General features: G+C 39.9%; 1 protein-coding gene across 1 annotated transcript; it reads left to right on the top strand.

Moving 5' to 3' along the window:
• The first annotated feature begins 11,747 nt into the window (after positions 1-11,747).
• Positions 11,748-12,486, top strand: LOC126490669 (peptidyl-prolyl cis-trans isomerase A-like). The gene has a single exon (XM_050125759.1). It carries the CDS (start codon positions 11,787-11,789, stop codon positions 12,279-12,281), a length of 495 nt encoding a protein of 164 aa, XP_049981716.1. The 5' UTR covers positions 11,748-11,786; the 3' UTR covers positions 12,282-12,486.
• The last annotated feature ends 488 nt before the right edge of the window (positions 12,487-12,974 follow it).

Below are 12,974 nucleotides of genomic sequence, written 5' to 3'. Positions count from 1 at the left end.
CGCGTATCTTAGCCTCGGACCCTCCTTTGCTGCTTTAGCTCCTGGGATTCAATGGCAATATGCAGCCTGCCAGAGCAGCCTGTTTAGTCTCAGCAGACCTCATAAGAGCTTGGGTCACCACTAATTCTCTGCCCTTTTCAGCTCTGCCTCAGAGAAGACTCAACATTCTGATAACCACCATCCATTTTCAACAGCCTGCAATTATGCACTGGTTTTCTTTATTTGGGAATGAATGGGATCACAGAAGTTTGCAAGGGAAATGCCTTCGATTAGGAGCCTTCAAGGTTATAGTGCAACTGTGCATTTGAACACGCATCTATTCATCTTTTCAGTGGAAAATCAAAGAACTGAATATGTCACTTCCCATCAGCTGCAAACTCGGGGCTCCTCTCCCTTGCCAAAACTCCTCAGAAGTGCCATTCTCCCTCCAGAGAGTACCAGGAGCCACCATGTAAATTTTACAGTGAATTCTGAGAGTAATCCTACCCTGGCCACTTGAGTCACTCTGCTGCCACACCCAACTGTAGACAGCCCTCGCTGAGCACAACCAGATGAAAGCCACAGCCCCTGTGCATGTAGCTTCTTTTGGAGAGAAGCATGTGCTCATCAAATGCCAAGGACAAGAAAAAAAAAGAGAGTTTAAAAGTAATCAACCCTCAACGTTGCAGTAAGATCAGAGCACTTCTCTTCTGGGCATTAGTTTCCTCAAACATCTTATATAAACATTCTAAGTTCTTGGGATCATTTAAGCTTTTCCTCTAGGATTCGAAAACAGCCCATTTCCACCCATTGTCATGCACTACTATTATTGCTGTATGTTGGCAAAGAGCTGGGTAGGTGGACATGGATCCTGAGACCAGAGAAATATATTCTTAGGGCTGTTAGCAACATAAAGGAACCAGGAGTGAGGATGTGCAAGCGAGTCTGCACTCTCTTGTGTTGCAGGGAAGCTCACAGAACATTTAAAAAGAAAATGCATGATGACATTGGAAGTCCCAGGATTGTACCATCATCGACACCATCAGCGTTCACCAACAGCCTTTTGATTGCAGAAAAGTACATGATGAGTGGTTTTCCTTCTCTGTAAAAGGAGAGCTTGATAATAGTTAACTAGCAACTGCTCCAAAGGAGATATTAACACTTTTAGAACTACTGAGCAGAGCTGTAGTGATCGGTCAGTGGCAAAGTGCTTGCCTTGGAAGTATAAGGACTTGAGTTAGATCCCTCAGAACTCACCTAAATCAGTTGGATGTTATGTTGTGGACTTTTAATTGAAGCGCAGTGGAGGAAGAGCGCTCTCTCTCTCTCTCTCTCTCTCTCTCTCTCTCTCTCTCTCTCTTCCTCTCTCTCTCTCTCTCTCTCTCTCTCNAGCGCTCTCTCTCTCTCTCTCTCTCTCTCTCTCTCTCTCTCTCTCTCTCTTCCTCTCTCTCTCTCTCTCTCTCTCTCTCTCTCTCTCTCTCTCTTTCTCTGTGTGTGTGTGTGTTTGTGTGTATGTGTACATCTATGCATGCAAGGACAATTAATGAAAAAAGAGGCCATGAATTTGAAAGAGCAAAGGGGTAGGTGGAAGGGTTTGGAAGAAGGAAAGTGAAGGGGAAAAATAATATAATCTCAAAAAAAAATAAATAAATGGAGTAGTAAAAAGAAAGAAATGACTGACACATGGAAGAAAGGCTGGAGCTAGGTAGACTGAGCCCTCAGATGGAAAAGCCTCAGTGCCCTGGAAACTCAGCTTGCTTATTATATACATTTGATCAAGGAGGAGGGGTTGTTGCATATAGCTGACCAAGAAGCTGGGTTACATACAGACAAATGAGGAGGTGGGTTACTCTACACTTTGGAACAATGAAATGGTTTAAATAATCTCAGAAAGAGCAGTCTCTATGGGAAAGCAGGCTTCATTCCATAAGTATCCAAGGGGAAAATGTTTGAACACTGTCAACATCAACACAGAGTCCTGAGGAGAACTATGCCACATCTCTGAGCCTCGACTAGGGAAGACTTTGCCACCCCCCACCTAAAGCTGGGGCACTGGAGCTCTTGGCATGGCCATGCCCATGTCAACAACATTCATTTACTCAGGACTTTAGTTTCCCGTACAGGGGTCAGTCTGGAAGGAGTAAGGGAAGGCTCAGTGACTATAATCAAAATACATTGTATACATGTATGTTGTTCTCAAAAAACACATTGTATACATGTATTTCATTCACAAAAACACATTGTATACACATATGTCATTCTCAAAAGATACATTGTTTATATGCATGTCATTCTCAAAAAATAATCAAATATTTTTAAATTGCAATAAACTTACATAATAATTCTTTTTATAAGATTAGAAATTTTTATTTACTTTTATCACCCTTTTCTTTCTTTCTTTTGTTGTTGTTGTTTTTCAAGACAGGGTTTCTCTGTAGCTTTTTTTGAAGCCTGTCCTGGAACTAGCTCTTGTAGAACAGTTTGGCCTCGAACTCACAGAGATCCACCTACCTCTGCCTCCCAAGTGCTGGGATTAAAGGCGTGTGCCACATAATAATGTTTTTATAAGATTAGAAATTTTTTATTTACTTTCATCTCTCCTTTTCTTTACAGGGTTTCCTGGCATGGTCAGGCACTGGCAGAACTAGAAGCTCAACTTACAAGCTAACGACCAAAATCAGCACAAAATGAGTGTTTTCCTGGTCCACTGAATGCTGACATCACAGTTGCCTGTTTGGAAAGTGCATGTTGAAACCTTGAAGAAACCCTGTCCATGAAACACTAAGATCATTCATATTGTGTCTTCTTTTTTTTCCCCAGACTTTGCCGTCCAGAATGTTAAAAACATGTAATTATCTTTGAGTTCACAAAAACTGTGCCTTCAAACAAACTCTTGAGTTTGAACTTGCAAACTCTTCAAAATAAGATTTCCTGCTGACGAAAATAAGATGTCCTGCTAATGAAAATAAATGCCTTGAATGCAATTATTGTCAGAAACAATTAACTCCATAACTCAATCAAATTGTGACTTTATTAATTATCAACAAAGATAAACCAGAACATAATTTTAGGTTACTGGAGTCTGCAAAAATATGTAGCTAAAACTTCCTTCAAAAAATAATATATTTTATATCCCCCAGCCTATTTCCAGATTTATGGATACTATAGTCACTGATGTTGGACATTATTACAAATAACAGCTCAGCCTTTTGGAAAACACACAGTTTCAGAGGGGTTGGCTGACCAGTTTTCACCCTGTAGTAGTGCCTGACTTTCCACCCAGGTGCCTGGAGTCAACCTCTGGTCCTCATTTTCACACTTACACACTGAGCTATCCCCCCCATTTATGAAGTTGATTCTCATCTCTTCACCCATTCTCTTTTCTATTATTTTTATTGTGCTGTACATTTTCCTCTGCTCCCTTCACTTCCTCCCTTCTCCTCTTCCACCCCCTTCCATAACCCCATGCTCCCAATTGACTCAGGAGATCTTGTCTTTTTCTCCTTCCTATGTAGATCGTAGATCGATGTATGTCTCTCTTAGGGTCTTCTTTGTTGTCTAGGTTCTCTGAGGTTTTGGACTAGAGGCTGGTTTTTCTTTGTTTTATGTCTAAAAGCCACTTATGTGTGAGTACATATTATATTTGTCTTTCTGAGTTTGTGTTACCTCTCTCAATATGGTTTTCTCTAGATCTATCCTTTGACTGCAAATTTCAAGATGTCATTATTTTTTTACTGCTGAGTAGTACTCCATTGTGTAAATATATCATATTTTCTTTATCTCTTCTTTGGTTGAGAGGCATCTAGGTTGTCTGAAAGACACTTATGGAAATGCTCAAAATTCTTAGCCGTCAAAGAAATGCAAACCAAAACAACTCTGAGATTCCATCTTACACCTGTCAGAAGAGCCAATGTCAAAAACACTGATGACAGCTTATGATGGAGAGAATGTGGGGAAAGGGGGAAAGTCCTCCATTACTGGTTTAAGTGCAAACTTGTACAGCCGCTTTGGAAATAAATATGATAACTAGGAAATTAGGAAACAATCTACCTCAAAACCTAGCAATAGAACTTTTGGGTATATACCCAAAGGATACTCAATCATACTACAAGGACCTGAGCTCAGTTATGTTCATAGCAGCATTATTTGCAATTGCCAGAACCTAGAAATAACCTAGATACCCTTCATTCACTCTTAATCTCAAGGCAAAAATTTAATTTGACTTCTACTTTACAACATTTATTGATTTGCTTGTTTACTGTTTGTATATGTGCGCACGTGTGTGTGTGTGTGTGTGTGTGTGTGTGTGTGTGTGTGTGTGTGTAAGAGAGAGACAGAATGACTGACCCAGCATGTGTGTGGAGGTCAGGGCACAACATGTAAGAGTTGGTTTTCACAGAATACACTTTACCAGCTGAGTCACCTTGCCAGCAACGCCTTTTCCCTTTTAAGGTGCATTTATTATGTGTGTAGGAGATCACCTGAAAATAAAAATTTCCATGATACTCAAAGATTATCATCCTCAGGAACTTTAAATACTGCTCTTGGGTACTTAGTAAGCTCAGGACATTCCCTGCCATGCATGTGTCAGATATTACATATGACATATCATGTCAGAATATGCACAATAAGATTGGGAACTCAGAACACTGAAATTAACCTTGATCGTACCAACCAAGCAATTAGTATTCAGCAGTATTTTGAAGAGATTAGTCAATAAGCCACACCTCTTTCTTGAATGCCAATAATGAGTAAGACTCATCCCTCAGATTTTCCTTCACCCTTTCCCTTGCTAGCACTGTGACTGTGAACTCCACATTTAGGATGGCTGCTGAATCCAGAGCAAAGGCCCCTAAAAACACTTTGGCCCTGGCTCTGACTATGGAATTTTAATTTTAAGAAAATTCTACAGTGACCACAAGTGACCCTCAATTTCGTCTCCTGCCCTGGGTTTCTAGGAAAGGTTTCCAGAGATTGTATAGTAAAATTTTGGCTGGTTGCTTCATAAGTAAACGTGTTGATGCATGAATCTATTCAAATAAAGAGTAGCTAACTAAAAGACAAACCCCAGCAATAGTAGTTTAAGGCAGAATGTCATTTCTTTCTTGTAGGAAAGAAACTAGGAGGGAGCTTTCCAGGGATGATAGCTTGGCGGACATGTACACAGTCTGAGGTTTCATCCCCAGAACCACATAAACTTGGCATTGTGGTATACACTTTAAGTCCTAGTATTTAAGAGGCAGAGCAGGAGAATCAGGATTTTAGAGGCAGCCTTAGCTACACAGAAAATAAAAATTATCTCAAGAAGTAAACAATGACAACTTCAAAAACAAATGAACAACAACAAAAGCCAGGCTATGATATTCCACTGCAAAATACTGTGGTTTTCCATATATATGTGTAACTATCCATAAAATGACTTAACTCTTTAATTTAAAAAAAAAAACTTAGCTTTTTAAAATCTGTGATGCTTCAGTTGAAAGCAAGAATTATTCAGCATGATAATACGTATTTTTTCACCTTGTTTCTTATAGTCAGTTTGTTATAAGAAATGTTTGATCTTTTTAAGAATTTTCTAGTGTAACCTTAGTGTCTTACAACAAAGTCACATTTTTAAAAATAAACTAATCTTAAATTTAGGATAAGTTTGTTCAAAATTAGTTACATATTTTTAATCAAAGATTTATAAAGAAATTGTTTAAATTTTTATCTTGATTATCAAAATAAACATTATAGGAAAGAGGAACAGCCAGTGTGGGGATGGCGTGGGGAGGGGCAATGGAGGGAAGAAATAGATGAGAAGAAAGGATAATGACAAACATGTGAAGACACCACGATGAGACCCGTTGCTTTGTGTGACAACCTAAAAAAACAACAAATATAAGTAACTACAACGTTTTTAAAAAGGAGTAATAATACTCTTTACTCAGAAAGAAATGTTGCTTACTAAAAGCAAGTTTCACAACAAAAAAGACATTTTCTGGAAATCCATCCCTCTATAAGCTGGAGAAGAACAGGATGCATTGCATTAGAAACAGGACCTTAATGAAACACAGGTTTCCATCCTATGATTCTGGAAGTGTCTTGTCGGATGAATCATTAATAAAGAGAACCATTTTATAAAGTTACTACGCTTAACCAGAAAGATCACCTATTCTGTAATGAAACAAAGGAAGTCCATGACAGCTATATTCAGGAAGAATTCACAATCCTCACAAAGAAATGGCTTATTTGATTAGTTTTGTCTTGTCAAAATATTTATTGAAGAAATGCAAACTGAGTAAATGGGGGGGAAATAACCTGAGATGTTTGCACATACTCGTATGAAAATATTGCACTGAGATGCCCCGCAGTTAGCAGAATCTGTTCTGAATTTATTTCTAAGCCTGTGGGGAATGTATTTTCTCAATGAGGAAAAGCAGAAGTCATTGGCATTATTAGATAGTCTTCCGTATTTACTGTAAAATACTCCTTCAGCTATTGTTCAGTTATAATAAATAGAAATAAATCAAGATAGGCTTGAAATATAAATTTCTTAGGAAGATACTAGTTGCATAGCATTAGAGATAGGTACAAGCACAAATGAAAATGTAACTAGGTATCAAGAACAATTTTTAATACCTTTACTCATACAGTTCACATAATTAGGAGGATTTAAACATTTTATTAAATGATTAAAATGTATGCGTATTTTAAGAAAAAAATCTTTTCAAGAAGTTTTAAAGAATTGACTGGATGGCTACTAAATATTCAAAACAAATATCAATTACTTCTAGACCTTCCTTTTATCTCAAAAGTATTCCAATTAGGAGTAGGTCATTATTGTGTATTTAGTAATATACAGTCCTAAATAATATATTTTTAAATACATTAATAAACATGCATATACACATTCACACACATACCACACACACACACACACACACACACATCTATAATAATAAAGAAAAAGCCATGGATTTGGAAGAGAGTTTGGAGGGAGCAAAGGGAAGGGTGAAATGATAACCCTTTTTTTAAAGCACTCCGATTAAGACAGAAATTTGTGGTCACCCTATCTCCAACAGGTAAAGTGACTTTCCATGGGTTTGCTCTCTGTGCCCTTCCTGCGTCACCTTCTGTGCCTCCTCCCCAGTCCTATCCAGACTGTTTAGCTGTCCTCCCTCCTTCCACAGGGAATTAACATGCCAAGTTAGAGCCACCTGGGATGCCGGACAGCTGCCATGGTCCAGACTCACTTCTCCCTGGCTGCAGTGCCCTGTACTCCTGTAACTCTGGTGACGTCTTGTGAGTGTGAAACAAGAGTGCATATTTGTGTTTGGATGTGTGTGGCATGTGTGCACATGTGTATGGAAGTCAAAGGCTTTTCCTCATTTGTTCTCTTCATTTTACTGAAGCTGAAACTCACCAGTTTTGTTATTCTGGCCAGGGTGAAGTCCCAGAGAGCCTTAGTGTTCCACTGTCCCAGTACTTGCATTACAGGCACACAATATCACTTTACAGGTGCTTAGCAAACACAGTATATTCTGAGCCATTATCCTAGCCCTGGAATGTATTTGTTTCAAGTCAGTGAGTATTACACTATCATGTAATCTGCTAGTATTGCACAATCGCCAACCCTTTCTAAAGAGCCAGTCATCAAGGCCCCATGTTGCCAGGTTCTATTTTTGGTGGCATTCAGAGAGCAGCTGTCCTCCCCAAATCCACAGGAAATTGTCTTACCAGAGGATCTTCTGCTCTTTCAGTCCGTTACTGTCTTGAGAAGGTAAGGGACAAGGGGGTTCCCGCTCCCGCAACCAACCACAGGATTTAGTTGGGCTCTATTGCAGCCTGGTGACTCCTGTCCTTTCAGTTGATGAAAAATCTAAAGTGTTGCCAAGGAATTCTGTAGTCCTCAGCAGGTGGCTGCATAAATTACAGAACTGCATTCTCGGAATTGAGAACAATGGCTGTTTATGTCCACATGAATGGGGGCACTTTGGAAGAGTGTGCTGACCAAATGTTCTTCATATTTCCCAAAATACCAATGTCATTTATCATTTTTTCCATAGTGAAGTTGAGTTGAATTTAATTTTCAAATTAAGATTTAAAGAGGAGGAATAAGAGAAAGAAGTTCAAAAAGAAGACACACCCTAAAATGTGGTTAAAAGATTCTCAAAGGAAGTTGCCTATACATTTCAAATTCTTATGAATATACAAAATTGTCCTACTTCCATTTCTGTTGCTGCTACAAAATGCCCTCACAAAAACCATTTTTAAGGGAAAGAGAGCTTATTCAGACTACAGTTCCAGGTTACAGTCCATCACTGAGTCAAAGTCAAAGCAGGCACTTGAAGCAGCTGGTCACATCCACACTCAAGAGCATGCTCAGCTCACTCTCTACTCATATCCAGGAACCTCAGCCTAAGGAATCCTGCCCCCAGATTGTATAGTTATTAATTGAACTGTTGTCACATTTTCTTATTTTCTTTTTTTTTTTTTTTTTTTTTTTTTTTTTTTTTTNTTTTTTTTTTTTTTTTTGTTTTTTGAGACAGGGTTTCTCTGTAGCTTTGGAGCCTATCCTGGCACTAGTTCTTGTAGACCAAGCTGGTCTCGAACTCACAGAGATCTGCCTGCCTCTGCCTCCCGAGTGCTGGGATTAAAGGCGTGCCCCACCACCGCTCGGCTAATGAACATTTGTCAGGACAAATAGGCATTCTGCTATTGAGCCCTTCCAGAGAAAATTTCTGTTACTAATGATTGAATTTTTCCTTTCTATTTCTACTACTTTTTATTTTCCTCTTTTTTGCATAGAATTCCTATTCTTGCATTCTTTCCAAATGTTTTATTTTCATATAAAACACAATGGGAATTCTCAATTGAAATTCTTTGAAAACTCCCAATTCTGGATCACCTTGGGCAGTCAGAAGCGTTCCTCTGGATAAACATGGTCCCCTCCCCCCAGTGGCTTGCATTTAGCTGTTGCACTGTGTACTGTGCATGTCTCCTGAGGGACTCTCACAGGCAGTGGCAGCAGCACTCCCTAGAACTCATCAGCAAGGGTTCAGCTCTCCTCAGCAGGGGTTCCCATGTCATCAGCTCGGTGTTCAGTGACTTCTGTACCCTGCTTCAGCTCTGACCTCTGCAGGCACATAGCAGATGAGTCTGAGGACTGCTGAGGCTACGACTGTCACTCTTCTGAATGTCCTATGCAATTCCGTGTTTCACCCTTTGTGTAACCCATAAGCAAGAAGTATGGTATCTTTGAGACAGGCTGTCTGCACCACCGCATCAGCTACAGTCTGTAAGTGAGGTAGAACCTAAGAGCAGGCAAAGGGCTCCCAGAAGAAAGGTCAGGGTTTTTTTACTTTTAAGTGAATTTTGGTTTGATTTGCACTTTTTCTCCCAGTCTCTCTACTTTGACCGAATTTTCAATGAATGCAGAAACTGCTGTCTGTATTTTCTCCAAATTGTTAATTATATCTTAAAGAAGGATAGATTGGCCAGTAGCTTAAACAAAATACTTGGTTGTATTTTCAAATTCCCCTATGCACTTTTCACCTTCTAGAAAGATTTACTGTGTCCTCTACTTCATTCGTTACTGTTAGGTCGGGAAAGCTTTGTTGTCTCCATCACAACACTCTGTTGTTCTTCCTCATAGAGAAATCCCTACTTGCATATTCTCTAATTTTCAATTGTGCTCAGTGAAAATCTCACAGAATCCTCTGAAACCTGACTTGTGAATGTGGCTCTTTGGAGTTGAATTTGCTTCTCCAGAGGCAACTGGTAACTCACTAGGCAGAGGTCAATTTATATGTAAATGTTTTAGTAGTATAATTCCTGAACCACAGAGATGGTATAATTGGAATTCAGTACCATACATGCTTCATAGTTAGATATCAACTTATCACAATGACATTTTGGGTTTGTTTTCTAGCGAGAGTTTATGTGAAGCCATCCTTCCATCTCCCCAGGAATTATTTCCTCTAGTTTCTCTTTTGCAGCAGGAGCTACTTCGTGGAGCAGAAGAGTGCAACCCAGAGAAACATTAGAGAAGAAACTGGGCATGCAGCCATCGCCTTCTCCAAGCCAACACTACAAAATGAATCCTCCTTTTTCTTCTACACAGGTCTCAGAAAATCAGATTTTCCTATTATCTTCTGCATTTGCCACTACCAATCTGCCTATGCCACCAGTCAATTTTTCTTTTTTTACCAACTATAATGAAGAAATATTGGGCTTACCTCAGGGTTATTATGTATGACACCAGGTTCCTAACTAGGTGGTGAGTAAAGACACACAGATTTGAACTGCAGAAATACTGAACGTTTTAAAAGCTTTCTTTCCTATGCCAGGAATGGGGTCACTCTGAAACACAGTAATGGGGAAATGTGTCAGTCTAAGATATGATACACATTCATTGCTTTCCCGACAGGTACCAATGTCACTGACTTGTGAACACTGGCCAAACTATAATCCTTGTTTGCAATTTCTTTGACTCCTGTGATTCTGGGCCTCATTGTTAGTAGACAGTTTTCCATTCATCCCTCAATAGTTCTGCACATTGTGCAAGCAGAGCTACTGGCTGCCCTCTGCTCCAAACTGTCTTTGCGAGGATATTTATATAGCAAACAGCCTTGAAATATAGATATTGTGTCTCTTTCTGAGCAAAGGGCAGGCAAGCTTCTGATCCAGCATAATAAAAAAGAAAGAAAGGAACACCTTTCTTTCTCTACCCGTGTGTCTGAAGCCAAGGTCAAAGGTGGTTATTGCATATTCTACATGATTCAGGTTCCCTCAGTTCAGGATTCTTCTGAAGAAAAACTTCTTGATGAGTAGGTGTCATCAGGTTCCTTTTCTTAACATGAAGTAGGAACTGTGTCTTGGGGCACAACATACAAACACCAGTTTTCTGGGTACTGCTGTTACTGGGACAGTATTTTACATTTTATCTCAGGTCTGGAGTCTCTAGTCTCTCACCCTGACACTAAGAAGGACCACACGTCATATTGCAAATAGGATAAAGTCTTAGACCTTCACAACCCTCAGTGCTTATATAATGTCCTTGTATGCCTGCCCAAACCTCCCATGGTGTTCATCCATTTCCTCTGAAGAATAGAGCCAGTTGCCAGGCAGTTATACAGTATCTGGGCATGCACTCATTTACCAAATCCTCTTAGGATTCTGTGCTAAAATTTGTTTCTTCAAACACTCACACAGATGGCAAAATATATCAGCAGTTTCTTTGTGTCCTCTTTCGACTTGTACACTTTCTCTTCAGGATGCAAACGTGATATCACATATTTCAACAGCTGGAAGTGAAAGGAAGCACACATCTGATTATTATACCCAGTGGCTAAAATATGTCTGTGGTAAGCCTTACAAATGTGTTGGAACACTTCAGCTGATAGTCAGAATATGGAAAACCCATGGTTTTTGTTCCCATAGACTCCTGTAACACAGGAATTAGCATTGGCCACCTCTAGGACATCTACTAGAGTTTCCTCACTTCTATACAGAAGAAAGTTAGCAAATATATCAGTGAGCACTTGACTAAAATATTTGTAAGAGACTAGTAAACAAAGTATTTCCATTGTCAGAAGCTGAAAGGGATCAGGGATTGTGTTTGGTCTGCCAACATAAGCATTATTGTCCTTCTCAAGTTTGCTTGTATGTTCCTGACAATTGAGTTACTAAGTTAGTAGATGTGGTAGTGACTCTTGGTTAAGGAATGGCCCTAGATATGCACATTAAATTAAGGAACAAAAAAATAAATAAATTCTAGGCCGCTTTGCAGACGCCGCTGTCCCCTCTCACCGCTTGCTGCAGCCATGGTCAACCCCACCGTGTTCTTCGACATCGAGGCCGATGGCGAGCCCTTGGGCCGCGTCTCCTTCGAGCTGTTTGCAGACAAAGTTCCAAAGACAGCAGAAAACTCTCGTGCTCTGAGCACTGGAGAGAAAGGATTTGGATATAAGGGTTCTTCCTTTCACAGGATTATTCCAGGATTCATGTGCCAGGGTGGTGACTTCACACGCCATAATGGCACTGGTGGCAGATCCATCTACGGAGAAAAATTTGAGGATGAGAACTTCATCCTGAAGCATACAGGTCCTGGCATCTTGTCCATGGCAAATGCTGGACCAAACACAAACGGTTCCCAGTTTTTTATCTGCGCCACCAAGACTGAGTGGCTGGATGGCAAACATGTGGTCTTTGGGAAGGTGAAAGAAGGCATGAACATTGTGGATGCCATGGAGCGTTTTGGGTCCAGGAATGGCAAGACCAGCAAGAAGATCACCATTTCCGACTGTGGACAACTCTAATTCTTTTGACTTGCGGGCTTCTTACCCACCAGACCATTCGTTCTGTAGCTCAGGAGAGCACCCCAGCCCCATCTGCTCGCAGTACCCTGTAATCTCTGCTCTCACTGAAGTTCTTTGGGTTCCATATTTTCCTCATTCCCCTTCAAGTCTAGCTGGATTGCAGAGTTAAGTTTATGATTATGAATAAAAACTAAGTAAGAAAAAAAAATTCTAAAAACCCCTGGCCAGCTTGTTCTTTTTTATATAATTTACCTGTTATTAAAGGCTATTTTATTTACAATGGACACAAACCAAAACACACCCAGGATCTGTAGTATGAGACAGTCCTACCACATTCACTAAGTCTGTAATTTGGACTGGACATGAGGACATAGTTTGTCTCTAAGTCACAGTGTCTGGGGACTGTCATGGAAAATCCAAATGCTGAGCCTTGCCTCATCTGAAAGTTTCTTCATTCATACCTAGTATTAGCTACTATCCATCAGGTACACTCCACATTGGCCTCTCCATGGTAGTTAGCTTAAGTACAGGATAGTAGCTGAATAAGGGATGAAATGTTAAGTTCTGTCTGTCTGTTTATCTATCTATCTATCTATCTATCTATCTATCTATCTATCTACCATCTCTCTATCTATCTGTCACTATATAGCCCTGGCTGTCATGGAATCCATTGTGTAGACTAAGCAATCTTGG

Source organism: Alexandromys fortis, unplaced genomic scaffold (genome assembly GCF_014885135.2).
Source record: "Alexandromys fortis isolate MF-2015 unplaced genomic scaffold, M_Fortis_MF-2015_v1.1 scaffold_184, whole genome shotgun sequence".
NCBI lineage: Eukaryota > Metazoa > Chordata > Mammalia > Rodentia > Cricetidae > Alexandromys > Alexandromys fortis.
This window is presented reverse-complemented; position numbering and strand designations above follow the sequence as displayed.

Coding starts and splice junctions, on each gene's coding strand:
- LOC126490669 (XM_050125759.1), top strand. CDS start 11,787: ATGGTCAACCCCACCGTGTTCTTCGACATCGAGGCCGATGGCGAGCCC.